Genomic DNA, 24,339 nt, shown 5'->3' with positions numbered 1-24,339 from the left:
TGGGATAAATTGTGAGATGTAAAATTGCTGGTGAATTGAAAGGCAAACATATTTAAAATTGAAAACTGAGTCAAAATGCCCTCCCAAAGGTTATGTCTGTATGTGAGAGCATAAATATTTACCTAACCATTTTAGTTAAGTATAAAGCATAAATACTGTTAATAAATATATTTTAATATCTTTAGGTTTCACCAAACTTCAGTATCCATCTAAAAAGTGAACAGTATTCTTGGCTGGTGTCCAAAGACAGGTTTAATTCACTTTCTGGACAAAGACTAGAAACTATACTCTATAGTTGTAATGTCCAATCCAGTAGCCACTGGCCACATGTAGCTACTGAGCACTTGATATGTGGCTTATCTGAACTGTGCTATAATTCTAAGATACAAACCAGATGTTGATGGAGTGGGACCAAAAAAAAGAAAAGAATGTAAAATATGTAATTAATAATTTTTAAAACAATAAACTGTTGAAATATTTTTGATATATGGGGTTAAAATGAAACATTAAAATTAGATTCACCTGTTTTATGTTAGTTTTTCAATATGGCTACCAGAATATTTACAATTACATACATAATATATATTTTTATTGAATAGCACTCCTCTGTAGAATACCTTTACACTATAATACAATATATTCAATAACTTTTTTTTAAAGAGAAGACCTTGGATTTTATTTATTCATTTTTAGAGAGAGAGGAGAGAGAGAGAAAGCGAGAGAAGACAGGGAGGAGCAGAGGGGGTGGAGCAGGATGCACCAACTCCCGTATGTACTGGACCAGGCAAGCCCAGGGTTTCCAACAGGTGACCTCAGCGTTTCAGGTTGACAATTTATCCACTGAGTCACCACAGGTCAGGCATTTATTTGTTTTTGTTTGTTTGTTTTTGTGACAGAGACAGAGAGAGGGATACATACAGACAGTCAGGAAGAAGAAGAGATGAGAAGCATCAATTCTTCATTGCATCTTCTTCGTAGTTCATTGTTTGCTTTCTCATATGTGCCTTGACGGGGATGGGGGGTGGCTACAGCAGAGTGACCTTGGGCTTCAAGCCAGCGACCTTTGGGCTCAAGTCAGTGACCATGGGGTCATGTCTATGATCTAGCACCCACTACTCAGGTGGCCTCATCCCTGATCCTTGCAGATTCATTTCAAGCCTCTGCCAAAACAAATTAGTTGCAGCTCCCCAAATGTCCATGCATATTCTCAAGATGCATTTTTACAAACATTATTCTTTTTGGCCTTTCAGTGGGCTAACTGTTGCTCATCTGCTCAGGGTGAAGTGTGGATGTTGCACCTTATGGAAAGTCTTCCTGAGCAGGCCGCGTTCCCCCAGAGTGAGCCAGGTAACCCCTTTACCAGGACGATCTCTTCCGTGGCAGATCCCACAGTCTCACTTCCTGACTTACTGTCTGCCATACTCTCCAGACTACACACTCCTCATGGCAGAATAGGTGTTACCCCATTCCTAATATGGCTTCTAGAACCTCAGTGGAAAACCTCCTTCTATTTTAATAAACTGCTTCTTGTATTTTATTTATTTATTTATTTATTTATTTATTTATTTATTGTATTTTTCTGAAGCTGGAAATGGAGAGAGACAGTCAGACAGACTCCTGCATGCGCCCGACCGGGATCCACCCGGCACGCCCACCAGGGGGTGACGCTCTGCCCACCAGGGGGCGATGCTCTGCCCCTCCGGGGCGTCGCTCTGTCACGACCAGAGCCACTCCAGCGCCTGGGGCAGAGGCCAAGGAGCCATCCCCAGCGCCTGGGCCATCTTTGCTCCAATGGAGCCTCGCTGCAGGAGGGGAAGAGAGAGACAGAGAGGAAAGAGAGGGGGAGGGGTGGAGAGCAAATGTGCGCCTCTCCTGTGTGCCCTGGCCAGGAATCGAACCCGGGACTTCTGCACGCCAGGCCGACGCTGTACCACTGAGCCAACCGGCCAGGGCTGCTTCTTGTATTTTAATGTTTAGCCCTGTTTAAGTAGAATGTCTGTCTCCTGCTTGCCTGTTGACAGAATAAGATGTCAAATGCCTCTGGATTTATGGGGACTTATAATCTCAATTACTATCAAAATGCTACAAAAACAGAAGTATTACTGCTCACAAAAATTAGGGAATATTTAAAAATGAATATGAAGCTATAAAATAATTTTTGTGAGCAGTATATATAATTGTAGTGACATATAACGTCTGATGAAGTTTAATAATGTTTAATAAACAAACGTAAGAAAAGTAGTTGCTATCAAAATAAAATCATATTTTATTTTTTTATTTTAACCTGATAAATAACTATTCTGATAAGTTTATTCTGATTTGGGGAACCACAGACCCATAGTTCTAAGTTATTTGCCATGCTCACTTCTCCAACATTTGTCCAAATTTCTTTATCTGTGTCATGTTTAGACTTACAGGCATCTCTCATGACCTGATGAGGATGTTCATTTTACTGTCATATTCATCCAAATAATACTGACTAATGTCTACAAGGTATGACAGTGGACAATAAGGTTGAAATTGTCTTAAAGGATAAAGCAGCACAATTCTTGTTCTCAAGGGATACACAACTATTAGCTACCTGCCCCATAATTTTAAAATTGATAACAGTAAAGTATGTAGAAAAGGCATATTTCCCTCCCTCAATTTTTTTGAAGAGCTTATATAAATATTTACAACACTAATGCAAATACGTGCAAGAAAAACTAACACTTTTGAATGCTGACTATGTACCAGACATTTACACATTATTTTAATCTTCAAACCAAATCTATAAAGTAGGGATTTTTTTTTTTTTTTTTCGAAGCTGGAAACAGGGAGAGACAGTCAGACAGACTCCCGCATGCGCTCGACTGGGATCCACCCGGCACGCCCACCAGGGGCTACGCTCTACCCACCAGGGGGCGATGCTCTGCCCATCCCGGGCGTCACCATGTTGCGACCAGAGCCACTCCAGCGCCTGAGGCAGAGGCCACAGAGCCATCCCCAGCGCCCAGGCCATCTTTGCTCCAATGGAGCCTTGGCTGCGGGAGGGGAAGAGAGAGGCAGAGAGGAAAGCGTGGCGGAGGGGTGGAGAAGCAAATGGGCGCTTCTCCTGTGTGCCCTGGCCGGGAATCGAACCCGGGTCCTCCGCACGCTAGGCCGATGCTCTACCGCTGAGCCAACCGGCCAGGGCCTATAAAGTAGGGATTATTATCTCCATTTAGTAAATGGGAAAAGTGCCCTGGCCGGTTGGCTCAGTGGTAGAGCGTCGGCCTGGTGTGCGGGAGTCCCAGGTTCAATTCCTGGCCAGGGCACACAGGAGAAGCACCCATCTGCTTCTCCACCCCTCCCCTCTCCTTCCTCTCTGTCTCTCTTTTCCCCTCCCGCAGCCAGGGCTCCATTGGAGCAAGGTTGGCCCGGGCGCTGAGGATGGCTCTGTGGCCTCTGCCTCAGGCGCTAGAATGGCTCTGGTTGCAGCAGAGCGACGCCCCAGATGGGCAGAGCATCACCCCCTGGTGGGCATGCCTGGTGGATCCCGGTCAGGCGTATGCGGGAGTCTGTCTGACTGCCTCCCCGTTTCCAACTTCAGAAAAAAAATAAAAATAAAAATAAAATAAATGGGAAAAGTGAGTTCTAGAGAATAAAGAACAATTAAATTTACATAGTGAGACACAGCCAGAATTTGAACCCAAGTCTTCTGATTTGAAATCCTGGGCTCCTCCGTACAGAACACGTATTGCCTCATAAAGCTATAATTTTTTAAAGCACAGTATTAGAGAAAAATTTGATCTCAAAATTAAAGAATAAGCTTGGGCCAATTATAAAGTACCATTACTAACTTTCTTTTTAAAGTTTATACAGGGGTAGACTGTAGAAGAGACAGGTATAAATGAGGCATGCATATGAGCATGGAGCAGGAGACAGGCCCAGCCTTGGAATAATGATAATGGTAATAATAGCAACAAATACTTATATAGTGTTTACTATGTTCCTGGCACTGTTCTAAGAGCTGCGCGTATACTTACTCTCGTAATCTTCACAGCAACCCTGCAGGCCTGTACTACTGTCATCCCCATTTTACAGATGAAGACACTAGCACAGAGAGTTTAAGGGTCTTGGCCCAAAGTAACTACTAGTCGATGTCAGAGCTGGGATTCAAACTCTGGCAGTCTGGCTCTCGAGTACATGCTCTTAACCACTACTCTAAAAATAAACCTGGAGAGATATGAAGACTTGGAAATTTCAACACATGAAAAAAGTTCATTTCTGCAAAGTTAAAGAAAAATAAGCATTTCCTAATGAATTTTGTTAAATAATCAAACAGGTTCATTAACGTAGTTGTAAAATCTGCTTCTCTGAAGGTATTTAAAAGTGAGATAGATCCACATATGTCCAAAGGGAATTTAATGATAGGCAGGCTCTAATAAGGATGTGAGATTAGCTACCTGCCTAAAACTGTCCTCTAACACAATTAGTTTAAGATTTTTTTTTTTCAATGTGCACCTGAATTATAATTGTTTCTTTGACATGGAAGCTTTGTGTGAATGATACTATGTAATATATATAATTACAAGGACTCTAAGTCTAAAAGCATAGAAATGTCACTTTCTATTCTCATTCCTTTTTTTTTAATCTGCATATTTATAAGGCTTCTTAAAGAGATCACAGGGTTGAGGGCTTTCCTATAGTCAGAAATTTCTCAGTTATCTCATAAAAATTCTATTTCCCATCTCATTTAAGCACACTGTTAACAATATCTGGAATCTTTATTTATACCTTTTTAGAATTCTGTATATCTTTATATACACATATAGCATCATGAAATGAATCAATATAATCCTATTCTAAATAAGACTCCAAAATAAAATTTTTATATTGTTCTACAGAAAGCACTTTTTAAAACTAAGACAATTTCAACCGAGTCAAAAAAAAAAGTCCCACACAGCATTTCAGTTATTCTTCTGATCCTTAAAAACAGAATTATCAGAATAGAAAAATGACACAAAAGATAAAATGCAAGAAAAGAGATATTAACATAACGTTAAATTTTTTTCTAAAAAGCAACTCACCGAAGTTTCCTTCCTTTGCTGGCTTTCCTATCTACTTTCTTGTGGATTTTGCTTCGTAACTTCTGGATTGCAAGCCACTGCCTGGGAAATTCACAAGCCATGTTATGCATCATCACTAACAGAAATAGTTATACGTATTGACAAATTGGAATTTTTCCCACTAACAACCCTGCAGAAAGAAATCATCAACCTACATTAAGTTCCTCGAGATAGTCTGGGGCCAAAGCGACTAATCAATTGAAGAGGATTTGTGCAATGGTGAAAAAAACAAATGGCAGCTGGGAAATTCTATGGCAAATTTGGTTAACAATGCTCTTTAGTATTTGGAGTTGCTGTGACAAGCACTAAATCTACTAGTCTGTAGAGAAACCCATCAAATTGAGTACAGCTGCTTGGGTTTGCTTTTAATGTTTTAGCTGTGCAGCAAGTTCTAGTACTAATATTGCAAATGCTGTGTGGTTTAAAACACATAAATTCTTCAAATCTTATTTTACCTTTGTTAATATTCAACTGCTTTTTCTTGTGCTTTCCAGTTTTTGCTAATTTTCAAAATAATTATCCACTACTGACACCAGTCTTACAGTTATTTTATTTGTTTTTTAATTTAATCTGTAATATTTCAGAATGTACTGCTAAAAGATAAGGGCTCTCCTCCCCAACCTGTAATATAATCTCAATACCACTGTCATACCTAAAAAAAGTTAACAATAATTCTTTACTATCAAATATTTATTTGGTCAGTCTTCAAATTTCCCAGATTGTCTCAATGTTGACAGTTGGTTTGAGTTAGGATCCAAACAAGACTCACATATTCTGCAGTCATTGTAGATTAAAAAGAATTAATATTTCAAATAAAAGATATTAGGCTAAGAAAATCTTCATAAATTGCTCAGATGAACAACTGTAAAAAAACGAAGAAGGAAAAACAGCAGCAGCTAGTCATCTTACCTGATTTATACAACAAAAACTCAACATCAGGGGGAAAAAAATCTAGGGAAATCCAATTACTGTAATCTTAATATAATCTTAATTACCATAATCTATTTTATTGTAAAGTGAGATAAATGTACAATATAATCACCACTTAAATACAATTTGCTCTATCACATTAAATTTATAGTGAACAGCTCTCTATAACATTCCAGAGAGACAGAAAATACCAACAACATCCTACCCTAAAATTCAAATAATGTTTTACTCAAATAAAATTATTTCGTCAACACAGATTTTTCACTGCATTCTCCACATGCATCTCTGCACAGAATCCCATTCTGGCACTTGCTGCTTTTGTTTCCTTTAATGCTTTTGCAAATTATGGCTCATGGCTATTTAAACGTACACTATTCATTAGGTAGCACTCTAAACGCCCTTTTTATTTTCCAACCACAGGATGAAGCATACACACAAGAGCCTTCCTTCACTACTTTACATTCTACCCTGACATCTGGGTAATGCTGCCACGTTCCATTTTTAATTGTGCTGAAGCTTTTACTGAAGGGGTGGAGGTCTAAATTAGGGCAGACTCTAACAAAGCAGATTCGACTCTGAGCAAGGAACCTGTTGTGCACAGTTCCACATCTGACAGCTGAGAGCACACATTTGAGGTTGCTTTTTACCCACTGGTCAGAGATTGATACAGATGCAACCACAACCCAAACCAGAGATCAGAGAACATAAGAAGGACTTTGAAAAACAAACCCTACAACAAATATATATAGATGTTTTATCATCTCTTATTCAAACTGTACTTATGGCAATGGAGGGTAAACAATTAGGGTTGCCATCACTTTGTCTTTCTAGCTCTTATAATCTTACTCAACTTTTATAATTATAGGGCCAATCATTGCCTTAGAGGCAGAATTAAGGGGAATCAAAGAGAGAAACTATTATGTAGGCTGCTTGCATAGACAGAAAACCGTAACTAAATTACCTTCCCATGGCCACCTGATCACTGGGATCCAATGAGCTGGTCTTCCGTTCTATGAGTTCTCGAAGGAGCTAGGGGAAAAAGGAAAGCAACTGATTTATTTATCATCTTCCAGCACCAATTAACTTTAAAAGTGCACAGTAGGAATTCTGAATGGCATAACAACATCTCTAAAACTACAATCAATAAGGGACAACCCAGTGGCAAGAGCATGACTGAATTCCCATTAACCCTTTCATATTTATACATCTTTAAAAAGGTGGCTATAGCAATAGCAGAGAATAGAAGTCCATTTGGAAGACTTATTGTACTGCAGTTCATTTCAAAAGAATCAATGAATCTGCAACATTCCCGTCACTATTTTTATGATTAGTTTTGTCCACCTCATCGATATCAATGGAGAATCTTTAAAAGGTCAGGTGGGAAGGGCTGTGTGGCACAAGGAAGATGCATCAGATTCTCACCAATAGGATAATGGTACATGGTTAACTTCTGACCTATACCCTCCAACAGTCAGGAAGGTCTCCCTCAGGCAAAGGCCTTTATTACATATAATTAAAAGTGTGGACTTCATTCTCCTACTTTCCATAGCCAGTACTCCATGCTGCTGACCAGTAAGTGATTTAACCATATATGACACTGACATGTTCACAGCCACAATCATGTTAAGAGGGAACTTAAAGAAAGATGTATGTGCATACTGCAAATACAACACAGAAAACCAGTCTCTCATCCTATACAATTAACTCCATGTGAACTCTAACCTACTCTCCTTCTTAGTCCTGGGCAGTCCAGTGTGTACAATCAAATCTTAATCTATACCTTTCACTCAGACTTAAGCATTTGCATTGGATCTTAAAGTCTTGAGGGAAGAGAAACAACGGATTTAAAAGTTAAACATTAAAGGAGGAGAATTTTAAATTACAATAATAAACCTGCATTTCCCTCTCCTATACAAGTGCTATATGTATGCAGGGAAACAGCAAGAGAGATTAAAATTCCAAAAATCTTCTGAGAGAAATCTAAGAGGAGACACCAAAATACACCAGTTCCTGCTAATCATCTGTCAATAATACAGATTTGACTTTAAAACTTGTTTCTTTACAAAAATAAGTAATTGTTTTGTAAGAAAGGCATGGTAGCAATACATAGATATTTCACCAAGTTAAATAGCTTAAGTCTGTGGGAGAATAGAGGAGGAGGAATAAATTCCTATGAAAGTAGACCATGCTCTCATTTTCATTTGTTTATGTAAGCAGGCACTAGAAGAAGTAAAACAAATTTATAAAAATATTAATTTCCATACAAGATGAATCTTTATTGCAAAAGGGAAAAGGATATCTCAAGTGCAATTATAAAACCGCCTGTGATACTTTTTTCATTTGCTTATTCTGGACATTATTACTACAGCAATTATGCTTAAAAAATGCGGGGACCAGAGGCCACTGGTTTATTATCACTAGAAAACAGCAAGCTATTTCTCTACCCTGTTTATCTGATTGATTCCCAACATCTTTCTGGCAGCCAATCTATCAGTTTATCTCTCCTACTTCATCACAGTCACTTCTGGCAGCTAAATACAAGATCCAAATCCAGTGTTACACAGACAGACGACACAGTAAACCTGTGTAACACTGCTACTTGGTAAACAGCTGCCCCGTAGGCTAAGCCAAAATGGGCTTCTGGTCTCCAGTCAATATGCTGTCAAGAGCAAGGCTGGAAGGGAGGAGGGGGAGAGGTTAGTAATAAAATATTTTTTAAGATAAAAAGAGAAAGAAGAAAAAGAAAGAAGTAAAAGAGAAGAAAAATAATGGAACAACTGCATCTCACTGCCCTTACCTTGTTCAGTTGCTCCTGGTTTTCCTAATCATCTCTGATCCCCTGAGACTGGGGCTGTCATGGCCACTGGGAGCAAGTCCTCATGGAAGGCTGCCCCAGCACAAAGGGGTGATCCTCTGGAAGAAAGCCCCATATGCCCTGCCCGGAGGCTGAGAATTGGAGCTGCACAACCGCAGTGGATTCATTACACTCACAGTGGCCTCTGCAATTCAAACACCAGGCTGCTGCAGCGTTTACTTTCCAGCATATTCTGACCTATTCTGGGTCACATTTTTGCCACCCAAGTGTCTTGTGCAGCTATTCTTAGTCATTTGTGATTAGAAGGTCTATCTGGCTGGTTTGTTGAGTCCAGCATTTCAGAAGATCCTGTTGTATGCATGGTAGGAGTAAGACAGTAGCAAGAAAATACAAGAAAACTATTCCCGTGGCCATTACCATTTCCCACAGCTATCCCTATCACTAAGTTTAAATTTAACTAGGAAAAATGCTTTCAAAAAAGTTGTAGAAAAAAATGAAGCATTAAGGGTATTGCTAGAGAATTTAATTTTGCTTCTCAGTTAAATTTTTATAGCTGAACTTTTTGAACAAACTTTTCCATTAAAATTCAAATTTTGGTTACAGTTATTGGAGCTTTTAATTCTGACAACTGTGACACAGTATTTGTAATTTTCTATGTGACTCGGGAAATGGAGAGATGTATAAAATATTTTTGTTCTAGCCTGTTATAATTCCTCCAGAGAGTCAACTCAGAAAGGCTTGATTGTTTCTCTAGTTCTAGGGGAAAATCATAGATGTAGTTAGGTTTCCAGGTCAGCCCACAGAAACCTATTTAACCCATAACACATACATGAGGAATAGCACCGCTAGTACTACTCAGCACCTAATCAGCATTTATAATACTTTGCCTAGAAAAATGCATGCCAGAATCAGTTAAAAATGGCAGATTGAACACATTAGTTTATCTCTTCTCCCTTCTCAAGCCCTCTAAAAGACAGTAGAGGAATAAAATAAATGTATTAACCCACAAGAAAGAAGAGAAAGGGAGAGCTAATGAGAGCAGATTTTCATAAATTTTTCAAAGACAGGAGATGGAGGAGTAACAGGAAGTTATCACTCAAGTGCCTGAAGGGAATAAAGGTGAGGGTGGAGCTAATTAGGCCCACAGAAGCCCTGTGAGGATGAGCCCTTGGAGTGACAGTTACCATGAAAGGTGCAGAAGGGAGGGGACAGAATTACTGGGCCTTCCCCATTATCCCACACAGCCAAGTGACTAACCCTCTCTTACCACCTCCTCTCACTGGGAGAAAGGAGGCTTTTATTCTATGGAAAAACTGAGCTCCAGAAGCTCCAGACTGAGAAATACGAGGTGCAGAAGGCTGGGATGAGGTATATGGGAAAGGGCTATGCTAATCTCTGGGGCCTTCTACCTTTTTCCCACACCCTATACACAGAACACTAGGACCCAGATATAAAACTGCCGAGGCAGGAAACTGCATGGCTGATCTCCGTTCTCCCCAGGAAATAAAACTTCCAAGTTCTGACATTCTAGGATATTATAACCAAAAGAGGTAAGTTCACAACACAATTACAAAGGAGCCAAAAAGTATGGTCAGATTTTGGAGATACTTCTGAACGCCTTCCTCTTAAATATGAAGAGACAGTTAAGGATCAGCAGCATCTGAGGAAAGCCTCAGACACAGACCAAAACAAATAGAAAAAAGGGACTCAAGAAAGGAATGCGGAAGTGAGAGGGGTAGGGAGGACCTTAGATGGAAGGGAGGGAGGCATGGACGAAGGGAGGAAGGGAGAAAAGAAGGGAGGGGTGGAGGAAAAACTTACAACACCCTCAAATAAGTGATACACTTCCATAAGAACAGGATGCTGAGAAACAGGAAACTGAACGCAAAGAGAGAAAATTTTAATTTTCAATAGGACTGGAAGATAAACATATGAAAATTTTTCACATATAAAAGAGGCAAAAGGAGATATCCCCTTCCTTATTTGTGAGAGAAGAAAAACATCTGGAAGGCAATCCAGAACATCAAACATCTGACTATCAAAGGCTGGGAGAACATTACTTAAAAAATAATGAAAAATTCCCCAAATCAAAGGACAGGAATGAGTCTACAAAGATCTAGTACAATAAGTGAAAAAAGATTTTTCCCAGGACGCATCATCATGAAATGTGGAACACTAGAGGCAAAGAAAAGATCCTAAATGATTAGAGAAAAAATAGGTCACATATAAAGAAGGTGACCTCATGTCCTAGTTTACCCCAGGGTCCTGGTATACGCCTGTTGTCCTTGTATTCTTTCAGGTGAGCACCTCAAGTGTCCCAGTTTTGATAATAAATATGCAGTCACCCTACCTACTAAGGAATAAAACTCTAAATGAGATTAGACATCTCAATAGCAACAGCAGATACCAAAGGAGATATGAGCAACGGACATCTGAGCAACGTCTTCAAATTTTTGAGGAAATTGACTTTCAATCTCAAATTCCATACACAGCCAAAGTTAACCAAGAATGAGAATTACATGAAGACATTTTCACACATGCAAGGACTTAACAATTTACTTTCCACACACTTTCACAGGAAGATGTGCTTCCATAAAATGAGAGCATACAGCAAGAAAGAAAAAGATGTTAAGAAACAGGTATAACTCAGGAAAGAAGCTAAGGCAAGTCCCAAGACTTACAGATGGCAGTGGCCCAGGGAGCGGCTGTTCCGGGACAGAACAGAGCCCGGGGAACTTTAGGAGGAAGGTCACGAGGGGCAGAAGGAGAGGGAAAGTGACAGGTTATTATATATACTCAAGGCATTTTGAGAAAATAGAGGAAAATACCAAGAGATACATGGAAAACAAAGCAAATTGTTTTAAAACAGGCAGTATTAGCTCTAAAAAAAACCCCAAACTTGTAAGGAAATCTAATTACAGTAAATTACTTGTGAACAACATTCATTTAGTCACAAGTGCTAACACTGACTTGTTTTCACAAAACTGTGACAATAATACACCAAGAGAATGGAGAACTAAGATGATTTAATAAATGACTAAAATTGATAAATGAACAGTAGTATATATTATTTTAAAATATGCAAGTAATTAGGGAAAAACCTGCAAATATGGTTAATTTTTATCCTATGGGACTTCTTAGCACCCTAGTATTGCTAACATTTCTTAGTTAATGGAGAACCCAAGAAGAATTTGTCTGTATTAAAGCAGCATTGCCCAGAGAAAAAGAATATAGGTGTTTCTGGAAAATCTTCCCAGTCTGCAAATTCACACTGAGAAATTTTACAATTCCTACAGAGGAAAAAGGGGCAGGAGGATTGAGGAAATGCTGATTAAAACCCTCAGGAATATTGTTTTCTAAATATGGCAACACACTAAAATAATATTAATGACATTTATTTTATTTGCTGCAGATAATGCCAAATAATTGTTAACATATCTGATATAATTCACTTACAATCAGTCCATTCAAAATACATATAATTTAGCGTATTTTAGTAAATTCAGAATTACGCACTTATCACCATGTTTAATTTTGGTACACTTTCATACCCACCCGTACCTATTAGCTGGCATCCCCAGTATACCTTAATCGCGTGCCCCCATGACCCTAAACAACCACTAATCTTTCTGTTTTATGATATGTTCATTCTGGACATTTCATACAAATGGGATTACACAATAAAGCCAGCCTTTTATGACTGGCTTCTTTCATTTAGTGTGTTTCCAAGGTTCATCCATGTTGATGCTGTCCATCCATGTGTCAGTACTTTGTTCCTCTTTATGGCTGAATAATATTCCATTATATGGTATAGCATATTTTGTTTAACAATTCATTGGTTGAGGGACATTTTAGTTGTTTCCACTTCATGGTTATTATGAATAATGCTGCTATAAACATTCATCACAAATTTTTGTATAAACATATGCTTTTATTTCTCTAGGGTATATACCTAAAAGTGAGCCACTAGGTCCATATAGTTACTCTATGTTTAAAATTGTGAGGAACTTCACCTGCCTGTTTTCCAAAGTAGCTGCACTTTACACTCCCAGCAGTGTTTGACAGGTCCAATTTGTCTACATCCTTGTCAGCACTTGTTATTATCTGACTTTGATGATAGTCATCCTAGTGGATGTAAAATATCATCTCATATTTTTATGGTTTTGTTTTGCATTACCCTGATGGCTAATGAGGCTGAGTATCTTCCTGTGTTTACTGGCCACCTGTATATTTTCTTTGGAGAAATGTTTATTCAGATGCTTTGCCCATTCTTTGGGCAGTAAGTGACACTGGACAATCTCACCTTCATAAAGCACTCTTTTCTTGGAATCTTGGAGACACCTCCATTGCTTTATTCCATATTCAGCCAGCTCCTCTACCCAAACATTAAATGCTAATATTCTTCAAGAGTCAGTTCCAAGCTTTCTTTTCTTGTCACTCCATATGCTTTCCCCTAGAGTTTCATTCTATTCTCAAGGCTTCAATGACCTAGGAGTTGCTCCTGGAATTCCTTACGCTCAATATCTAATCTATCTCCAAGTCTTATTATATGTAATCCACTAACTCATGAATCAGTCCATTTTTCCTATCTCCACTGCCTATACCCTAATATAGGCTATTATTTTCTTTATTCATCCCATAAATATTTATTGGGTAAACTAGAAAAACAATAAAGAATAAAACAGACATGATCTCACCTGCATTAGTATAATTTCCTTACTAAAATTTGCTCTTGCCCCTCCCTCCATTTTGCTCTTCTCATTATAGTCAGAGTAATATTTTCAAAATGCAAATATGCCAAAAGACAGTGCTCTTATTGCAACCTTATTAAAGGCCCAACACAGTCCTGCCCTTTATCTACCTCTCTAGCTGGCCTTCTACCCTCGCACTCCAGTCTCACCAGCATTTTCTCTGTACCTAAAATGCTCCTAGGCTCACGCCCACCATGGAGCAATTTTGCGCATCTGAGCTGCCTGGAACATGTCTCCCTAACCATTACCAGCATACATCCACTCCTCTACTCATTCATTAAACCTCAGCTTAATCATCTCTTCCTGAGGGAAACCTTTCTTATATGCACCCTCTACACACATACACCCTATGTTTTTGTTGTACAGGGGAGTCCTCGGGTTACAACAAAGTTCCATTTCTATGACAGTGACTTAACCCGAATTTTGGTCTAAGTTGAAACATACCCTAGTCTAAGTCACTTCCTATCCTAACACAGTTGTAAAATTATAATCTAGAACATAAAAACACAATTAAGCCACAGAAAAAGGAAAAGGACATAAATATACTGTACTGTACACTGCACTGTAGAACAGAAAAAAATGACAAAAAATGAGTGTGAAAAAAAATTCCTTATCTTTATACCTGTAATTGGCTTGTACACTGGAAGGGACATTGCAAGGTGGGAGAAAGTGACCTAGTGGGACGAGGAAGCTGGAGAGGCAGGAAAACCTGCAGAAGGTGCTGGAGATACTGGGTCACAGGGGCTGATTCCTTTACATGCTCCAGGATACGAGTTACTGCGAATTCTTTCACCACATACAACCAAACTAGTTCGCCCACATAGTCTGTAAGTATCATGCGAATGGCTTAAGCCAAAACAGGTCTCGACTCTTTTAAGTTCTTATGGGAGTGAGCGTCGTAAACTCGAAATATCCTAAGTCAAGACTGCTGTAACCTGAGGACCCCTTGTGCTTAATTTACATGTTATTAGTGAATTACTTGATTAATGTCCATTTCCTCCACTAGCTGACTATATGCTTCACAGAAAGCAGAGTACATCTGACTGTGCTCATAATTCTATCCCCTGCACTGGCCAACTAAAGGAGCTCAATAAATATAATATATACATGGGGGGATTATTTCTGGAAAAAAAGATCATTTTTTTTGTTTACTTTATACACATACACACTCCTTTTTGGTTTTAAACAACAGTAATTACATAATACCCTGACTCTAATGCAGAGTAAAATTATCCATGTAAGCAACTGAGGAACCTACTTGTTTTTGTTGTTACCATTATCAGCAATTCCTCTTCCCTAAACAATAGTCTCCTTCTGATGTGTCTTACATTGGACCTAGAGAACTATGTGGTTTAAGTGGGTGAGAATTATCTTTTTTTTTTTTTTTAAACATCCCAAGGGCAGTTGAATTTAAAAAACAAAAACAAATGCTATTTAACCCAAATGAATAAAAAGTTATTAAAACAGTTCTCATTCTTTTACTGTTAAAATAATGTAGATCTATCCTCCCTCTTGGGTCTCATTTCCCAAAAAAAAAGTTGATCTTCTCAGGAAAACAAGAAGAAACAGATGGTTTGTGCCTCCTCTAACCACTGCCCCATACCCTAACCCTTTTTGTAGTATCTTTGAGTTGGTCCTTTTATTTGTTTATTTTATTTTATTTTTTATTTTTTTACAGACAGAGAGAGAGTCAGAGTGAGGGATAGACAGGAACAGACAGACAGGAATGGAGAGATGAAAAACATCAATTATTAGTTTTTCGTTGCACATTGCGACACCTTAGTTGTTCATTGATTGCTTTCTCATATGTGCCTTGACCATGGGCCTTCAGCAGACCGAGCAACCCCTTGCTCGAGCCAGCGACCTTGGGCCCAAGCTGGTGAATTCTTGCTCAAACCAGATGAGCCCATGCTCAAGCTGGCGACCTAGGGGTCTCGAACCTGGGTCTTTCGCATCCCAGTCCGACGCTCTATCCACTGCGCCACCACCTGGTCAGACTATTTGTTTGTTTTGTTTGTTTACAGAGACAGAAAGAGTCAGAGAGAGGGATAGATAGGGACAGACAGTAACGGAGAGAGATGAGAAGCATCAATCACCAGTTTTTCGTTGCGACACCTTAGTTGTCCATTGATTGCTTTCTCATATGTGCCTTGACTGTGGGCCTTCAGCAGACCGAGTAACCCCTTGCTCGAGCCAGCAACCTTGGGTCCAAGCTGGTGAGCTTTTGCTCAAATTAGACAAGCCCATGCTCAAGCTGGCAACCTCGGGGTCTCGAACCTGGGTCCTCTGCATCCCAGCCTGACGCTCTATCCACTGCGCCACTGCCTGGTCAGGTGGTCCTTTTATTGTAAGAAAGGTATCATGACATTTCTGCAATAAAGATTTGCATTAATTTCAATATCGTGTTTTCTATTAAATATATTTTATCTATGAAATAGGTTTGTTAAATCACAGTTGCAGGCTCCCATTTCCCAAGATCTAATACTTCTAGATATGAGTTTTCAATTACATGGGTATGTGTGCTGCACAGTTCAATATAACTGTGAATATCTGCCAATGACTTGGAATAATGCTGTGACTTTGGCATCTGAGATGGGTTTTGAATTTCAGCTATGCCCCTGACTAGCTAAACAATTTGGGACAAATTATTTCACCTCTTTGAGACTCAGTTTCCTCATCCATAAAGTGGTAATAATTGTACCTCATAAAGTGATTTGGGATTTTAAAAGATGATAAAAGTAAAGCATTTAGCAGAATGTTAAATATTCAATAAATAGAAATATTGTCAACATCAAATAACACTGCAATTACAAAACCCCATTTAAGACAAAAAAATTCATCACCTTCCACAACTAAATTATCAGAGCTGCTAACAATGAACAAGTGCAATAATTCAATTTTCCTTTCTATTGATTTCAATAGTAGATAACAAGATATGAAAAGAAGAATGGAAGAAAATATAAAAAGCAGAGAAAATTCACAAAAATAGTAAGTCAGTACTCAAATAGTATGCTATTATGTACAGGACTTTTCTAAACTAGACCTTGGTAATTTGGAGCAAAAGTGATCTTCTCCATTATCACTTATTCTGTTTGAACAACTGACTGCTATTCCCTTTCCATGACCTACTAATACCCCCACCACACTCTGATCATCCAGTTCCCTGGACCTAGAGGCCTCCTCCTCAATTTCATCCTGGCTAAAACCCTATCTATCCTTCTTTGAAGACCTCGATCAAATGCCATCTCCTCCTCCCTGAAGCATTCTCTAATTCTCCCAAACTTTATTAATTCCTCCCTCTGAATTCTTTAATGCCCCCTCACTAAGCCTTCTGGTTGTTTCTATTATATCATCTGTTGCTTGGCTGTAGGCTTCCTAAGGGCAGGGTGTAGACCAGGGGTAGTCAACCTTTTTATACCTACTGCCCACTTTTGTATCTCTGTTAGTAGTAAAATTTTCTAACCGCCCACCGGTTCCACAGTAATGGTGATTTATAAAGTAGAATTACAGCAAGTTAAAGCATATAATAATAATTACTTACCAAGTACGTTATGTCAGATTTTCGCTAAGTTTGGCAGAATAAATCTATAAAGCAACTTATTATAGTTAAACCTATTTTTTAATTTATACTTTGGTTGCTCCGCTACCGCCCACCATGAAAACTGGAATGCCCACTAGTGGGCAGTAGGGACCAGGTTGACTACCACTGGTATAGACCGACTCAGAATCTCACCTCCCACAGAACTCTGCATACTACCTTGCATATAGTGATTACTCAATAATATTTCTAAAATGTAACTTAAGTAGCAAGCAGTTTTCTAGATATTGTGATAAAAGGGTGAAAGCACCCAATTTCTGCAATGGCAAGTACAATATTTACAAGAAAAATAATAAAGGGAAGAATGGAGGGGAATAGAGATGTGTGAATAAAGTCCAAGTGTATCTTTATACTGAAGTTACAAAAAATAAGAAAACGTACAGCTAGAGGCTACCACTGAAAAAAGTCAGCCTAACTGCCTCACTGCCCTTGGTCTTTAAGGATTTGATTAGTTTTTCCACTGTCTGATTCAGCCTCCCCTCTGAAGCTAGAGCTAAGGCCTGTGGTTTGGAAGGGATGATAAATTCATTCATTGAATAAAGTAACACTTTCCTCAGCACAAGTTCTAAAATATTTCAAAGGCCATAATATTTCACTAGGCTTGGCCATTTGGATTAAAATTTATTAGTCAAAACAGGAAACTTTCTCATCACATCCCATATATTCCATTAGGCATGACATATAGTGCCTCCCAATGTCTAATTATTAACTAGAAGTGTAAGTAAATCATTATCAGTATTAAGATCTGATGTGTGAAGACAGAATAAGAATTGGGTGATGCAAATGCTAAGGAACTTCTTTTTCATCAATTTGCTTTTCCTTTCCTTTTCCTACAAATAAAATGAATTTTACAAGGACTAAGTGATTGCATTATTCCACACCAAAAGTAACAATTTTTTAGAATTTTCAGTATTCTGTCCCCTAGACATCAGACACATGTCCTGGTATGCATCTTTCTTTCTCCTATCTTTATAATAAAGGAGAGGGGTTATATATTCTTTGGGACACCAGCTCTAACAAGGACTATTTCTGAGCATTCTTTGGCAATGTTTCTTTTGATGGCACCATACAATATATCATTTGTATTAAAAGAATAAAGAATAAAGAGAAAGCCATTCAGAACTAGAGATAATTTTACTAAAAAGGATTCACGAGAGAAACCGAAAGGGTAGTACTAACTTCTATTCTGTAATTATGTCCTGTAAGGATAAAAGCCCAGCTGAAACAAACCTCAACCTGTCTTTCTAGCATTCTCCCTCTAGCATTCAGACTCCAATAATTCTTTGACCCCACCAGAATCAATAACCCATTGATCCTGCTACCTTTTCAGCAGGATCCTCTCCTCACCTGCTCACTTCTCTGCTTAGGTGGGTGAGATCTTGTAGTTCATCAGGATAATCACTGCTGTATGCATCCTTAACTCCCCTGTATGCTGTCCCTTTGTCATACACATCCACAACCCCTTGGGGATGGTGTGTCTTGCAATTCAGAATTTTTAGGACATACCGTATTTCCCCATGTATAAGACGAACCTTAATTTTGGGACCCGAAATTTGAAAAAAAAGTATTACATAAAGTTATTGAACTCAAGTTTTATTCATCATAAAATTCATACAACTCCTCATCACTGTCAACACGCCCATCCATTAGCTTGTCCTCATCTGTGTCTGATGACGAATCACTATCTTCATATATTGCCTCCTCCTCAGTTCCATCTATGGCATCTGAAATGCCACACTTCTACAACCCCTGTATAAGACGCCCCCAGTTTTTAGACCCCAAATTTTTCAGAAAAGAGTACATCTTATACGTAGGGAAATACGGTACCATAAATGCCCCCGCAGCACCCCAAAGACAAAAACCTTATTATTTCTATAGCAAAATATTTGACTATTCTCACTGAGATAAATAAAGCCTTATAGGTTTCTATATACTGCTCACAAAAATTAGGGGATATTTCAAAATGAGTATGAAGTGATAAAAAGGATTTGGGGTTTTTTAATTAAACAAGAACATCAGAAATTGGAGTATCTGCACGTTCCCTGATCCCCTAATTTTTGTGAGCTGTAAAGCTTCACAACCATTCAGATCAGATATTGCCACTACAATGGTTTGCTAAACCAAAACACTGAGTTTTCAGACCTTTTTAAATTTCAGAATTGCAGATAAGGATTATGTACCTGAACTTCCTTGGCAAAACCCCAAACCATGTTAAATTTTAGTACTTGCATCCACACAACTGAACTGGTAAAGAAAAAACCAAGATCATGTGAACTGGCCTCACTCACTTTGATTCATTAGCACTACTTTTTGTGGGCCTTCAGTGCTACTGACAATTTGACTATAGCTTCTGCATCCACTCAGTCTCCTACCCTCTTTTCTCAAACCACCAACTCCTGCCACTTCTCACTCTTGGCTTCTGAACTTATAAAATAAAATAAAAATAAAGTAAAACAAAATAAAAGCACTCAGATGAGAACTTCCACATGCTCCCATCCCTGATCTACTTTCATCTTTACTCATGTACTCTGCCTTCTTCCAATATCTATGGATGAATGGTCCATCAGCCCAACCCCTCTCTGCTTGTGTACTCACCAGCATTTCTCACCTCCTTCCTAAAACACCCATTTTCCCCTCTCTACTGGATCATTTCTATCACCATATAAACATCATACAAAATACATCTCTTCCCATCCTTCACGTCCCCTTCTATCTGCTGCCCCATTTCTCTAGTCCCTTTATAGCAAATCTCTTTGAGTGTTGCTACACAGTCTCCAATTTTTCTCTTTCCATTTTTTTTGAACCCACTCTATCACTCTACCATAACAGTTTTTGTCAAGGTCACCAGTGACTTCCATGTTGCTAAAACAAATGGTCAATTCTCGTCCTCATCTTACATGATCTGTCCGCAACATTTAACATAGTTGATCACTCTCTTAAAAATCTTTACTTAGATCATTCATATACTATACAAGTCACCACTTTAAACTTTACAATTCAAGGTTTTGTATAGTCACAGAGTTGTGTAACCATCACTACAATCAATTTTAGAAAATTCTCATCACTCCCAAAAGAAACCCATCACTCATTAGCTGTTATCCCTTCACCCCCAACACGCCCAGCTCTAGGCAATTACTAATCTATTTCCTGTCTTTTATAAATGTGCCTACTCTGTACATTTCATATAAATAGACTCATATATAGGGGTCCTCAGGTTATGACACAGTTCTATTCCTACGACGGTGATGTAACCTGAATTTTGGTGTAAGTCACTTATCTATCTTAACACTGTTGTAAATCATAATCTAGAACATAAAAACACAACTAAGCCACAGAAAAAGAAAAAGGACATAAATACACTGTACTGTAGTAACAGAAGAAACTGGAAAGGCTGGAGAACCTGTAGAAGGTGGTGGAGTCAGGTGAAATCAGGAGTGCCTAAGGAACGTGCACGAGACATTGGAGATGATTTTACCTGTACTACAGGTGTTTCATCTCAAGCAGCAGCTGATGTAGATGGTACAGGATCTGTTGTAGGCCTCTCTACCTTCTTAAAGAATTGTTCCAGGATAGTCTGGAAGGTTGATGACTTCTTTTCTTCCAAATTCTGCCTATAGCATTGCAAGGCATCCACAATAGCTCTGTAGACCTTACTGAATCTGTCATTGCTATGGTCCTCAGCCTGAAATTTTGCCAACCCATCCCCTACCATAACCTCCTGCTAAACCCTTGGTAGTAAATCTCTTGAGTTCTGGGGTTTCTATCTCTTCCTATTTAATCAGCTGCTCCAGCTGAATGAGGTCCTCAGTAGACAGCTCCTCTCCATGTGATGCCAGTAGCTTTGTAACATCCATCATGATGGATTTTCCTCTTCTTCAAAAGCACTACCAGCCCTGGCCGGTTGGCTCAGTGGTGGAGTGTCGGCCTGGCGTGCAGGAGTCCCGGGTTCGATTCCCGGCCAGGGCACACAGGAGAAGCACCCATCTGCTTCTCCACCCCTCCCCCTCTCCTTCCTCTCTCTCTCTTCCCCTCCCGCAGCCGAGGCTCCATTGGAGCAAAGTTTGCCCGGGCACTGAGGATGGCTCTGTAGCCTCTGCCTCAGGTGCTAGAATGGCTCTGATTGCAGCAGAGCGATGCCCCAGATGGGCAGAGCATCGCCCCCTGGTGGGCATGCCGGGTGGATCCCAGTCGGGCGCATGTAGGAGTCTGTCTGACTGCCTCCGCATTTCCAACTTAAGAAAAATACAAAAAAAAAAAAAAAAAGGGCACCACCACCGGAAGGCTCTTTTGTTTAGGAGCCATGATAAGGGCCGAAAAGTTGCTAAAAAAACCCACAAATGGAACACTTGTGCTTTTAACAGTGCAAAATGGTGTAGGTAAACACACTGGGGGACACCAACTCCCTCACTCATGTACCGCATTACTGCATATTCTCCCGCCGTGCACAACCAAACTAGTTCACCCACCTAGTCTGTAGGTACGATGCTAACGGCGTAAGCTGAAACACGTCCCAATTTATTAAAGTTTTTATGGGAGTGAGCGTCGTAAACTCAAAACATCGTATGTCAAGACTATTATAACTCGAGAAACCCCATATTCAGATCTTTTGCCATTTTTCATTGGGTTGAGTTTTATTATTGAGTTGTAAGAGTTCTATATATATATATTCTATAATAAATACCCAGCTCTTACCAGATACAGTGGTACCTTGAGATACAAGTTTAATTCGTTCTGTAACCAAGTCAATCAACTAGTATATCAAATTTCTACCATTTAAAAGAACTGAAATAGATTTAATCCGTACCAGCCCCGTGAAACATCCCCAAACCATCCTAAATTATGAAAAAAGACATGTTTTTAATTAAGAAACACACATGTATACTTTACCAATGCATAACAAAATATATGAAATAAAAGAAAAAAGTGTTATTTAGTACTGTATTCTTACCTTGGAGACAGATGGACAGATGATTACAGCTAATGGAGGTAAATGGCAGAGGAGGAGGAGGGAGGGAGGAAGAGATGCAGGCACTATAGACACATAAACTAAAACTGCACTTTCTTAACACTAAATGTAAACTAAAACTGTATTTTCTTTACTTTAAATACTAAAACTGCACTTTCTTTACTTAAAATGAAACCACAAAAACTTAATTGCAAAAAAATGCACTTTCTTAACTTTAAACTTAACCTAAGCTTAACATTATGTATTTTTCATTTAATCATCACCTGTTTTTGCCTTTTTGGCTGCACTTTCACTTACAAGACTTTTGAATAAAAATCTATCCAGAGAGGTTTGCTTTTGCCTGCCTTTTAAAATGTTATGGAAATGTGACAAGTGTCATTAAAAAGTGCTGAAGCACGACCAGTTGAAACTTTTTCTGGGTGTTTCTTTTCAATGAAACTTGAGAGCTTCTCCCACATTGCCAGCATGTCTTTAATTTCACTTGTAGAAATCACTGCCTCCTTCTCTACCTCCTCCTCACTACTAATCTCTTGCAGAAGCTCCGTATGTTGCATAATCTGTAGCTCCTTCAACTCCTCAGGTGAGAGTTCCTTCTCATGTTCCTCCATGAGCTTATTTACATCACCCTCATTTACCTGCAGACCCTCATTTACCTGCAGACCCATCGACTTTCCGAGAGACACAATTTCCTCCAACGCTTCTACCTCGGTCTCAGTCTCGGGTTTGAATCCTTCAAAGTCCCTGTCTGCAACAACATCAGGCCATAACTTTTACCATGCCGAGTTCAAGGTTCTTCCTGTAACCTCTTGCCACGCCAAGTCAATAACGCGTAAATATATCACAATGTTGTAGTGATCTTTCCAAAACTCTCGAAGGGTTAGATTTGTCTTCTCAGTCACCTCAAAGCAGGGGCGGAACAAGTGCTTTGTGTAAAGCTTTTTAAAGTTGGAAATGACCTGCTGATCCATAGGTTGCAAGATTGAAGTCGTGTTGGGTGGGAGGCAGAGGACTTTCATGAATTTGAACTCATCGAGAATGTCATCTTCAAGATCAGGTGGATGGGCTGGAGCATTATTAAGGATTAGTAATGCTTTCATCGGGAGTTTATTTTCTTGAAGCTATTTCTTCACTTGCAAGACCAAAGACGAGATTTACCCATTCAATAAAAAACTACCATGTAACCCATGCCCTAGCATTGGTGTACCACATAACCTGCAGTTTTTCTTTAAGATCTTGTGAATCTTAAAGGCTCAAGGATTGCCTGACCTGTGGTGGCGGAGTGGATAAAACGTAGACTTAGAACACAGGTCTCTGGTTGGAAACCCTGGGCTTGTCTGGTCAAGGCACATATGGGAGTTGATGCTTCCTGTTCCTCCCCCCCCCCCCCCTTCTCTTTCTCTCACTCTCTCACCTAAAATAAATAAAATCTTTAAAAAAAAAAAAAGGCTCAAGGATTTTAGGAATGATACACTAACAGTGGCTTTACTTTACAGTCATTGCTAGCATTTGCACACAATGCAAGGGTCAGCTGGTCCTTCATGGGTTTATGGCCTGACAGCTTCTTCTCCTCTGCAGTGATGAAAGTCCTCCAGGGCATTTTTTTCCAAAACAATCCTGTTTCGTCACAGTTAAACACTTGTTGGGGGATGTAGCTTTCCTTTGCGATAAGCGCAGCAAAACGTGTGATATACTCCTCAACTGCCTTAACATCAGCACTAGCAGCTTCACCATGCTTCACCACCGAGTGGATGCCAGATTTCTTCTTGAAATTTTCAAACCAGCTGTGACTTGCCTTAAACGTTTCTTCTGCTGCCTCTTTTGAGGTTGATGGTTCTTTCTTCTTCAAGTCACTGTAAATAATACATGCCTTTTTGCATATTACAGTCTCTGTCACTGTATCTCCTGCCAGCTTTTTCTCCTTCACCCACACCAGCAAAAGCTTCTCCATTTCTTTATGGATATTTGTCCTTAATTGGGACAGAATTGTAGTTCCTTTTGCTGGATTTGCGCTTTTGATGGCATCCTTTTGTTTAAGGATGGTACAAATTATAGATGTATTGCAGTCATACAGCCTTGCCAGTTCAATCACTCGTACACCACGCTCATGTTTTTCTATTATTTCTTGCTTTACTTCTATCGACATCATTCTCTTCTTCTCACCACTGTCCTTTACACTCACTTTCTTTGGG

At 39.2% G+C, this 24,339-nt stretch overlaps 1 protein-coding gene across 2 annotated transcripts in view; it reads right to left on the bottom strand.

Moving 5' to 3' along the window:
* Positions 1–24,339, bottom strand: part of AATF (apoptosis antagonizing transcription factor) — a 182,749-nt gene that overhangs the window by 82,313 nt on the left and 76,097 nt on the right. For both annotated transcript variants that reach the window (XM_066363221.1, XM_066363220.1), the window contains exons 9-10: positions 6,982–7,049; positions 5,052–5,132 (exon numbers count right to left, since the gene is read on the bottom strand). In XM_066363221.1, coding sequence (XP_066219318.1) covers positions 5,052–5,132; positions 6,982–7,049 — 149 coding nt within the window. The remainder of the gene's footprint in view (positions 1–5,051; positions 5,133–6,981; positions 7,050–24,339) is intronic.

This window comes from Saccopteryx leptura, chromosome 2, assembly GCF_036850995.1.
Source record: "Saccopteryx leptura isolate mSacLep1 chromosome 2, mSacLep1_pri_phased_curated, whole genome shotgun sequence".
In the NCBI taxonomy this organism is placed as follows: Eukaryota; Metazoa; Chordata; class Mammalia; order Chiroptera; family Emballonuridae; genus Saccopteryx; species Saccopteryx leptura.
The sequence above is the reverse complement of the archived record's forward strand: the minus strand, read 5'-3'. Positions and strand labels throughout refer to the sequence as shown.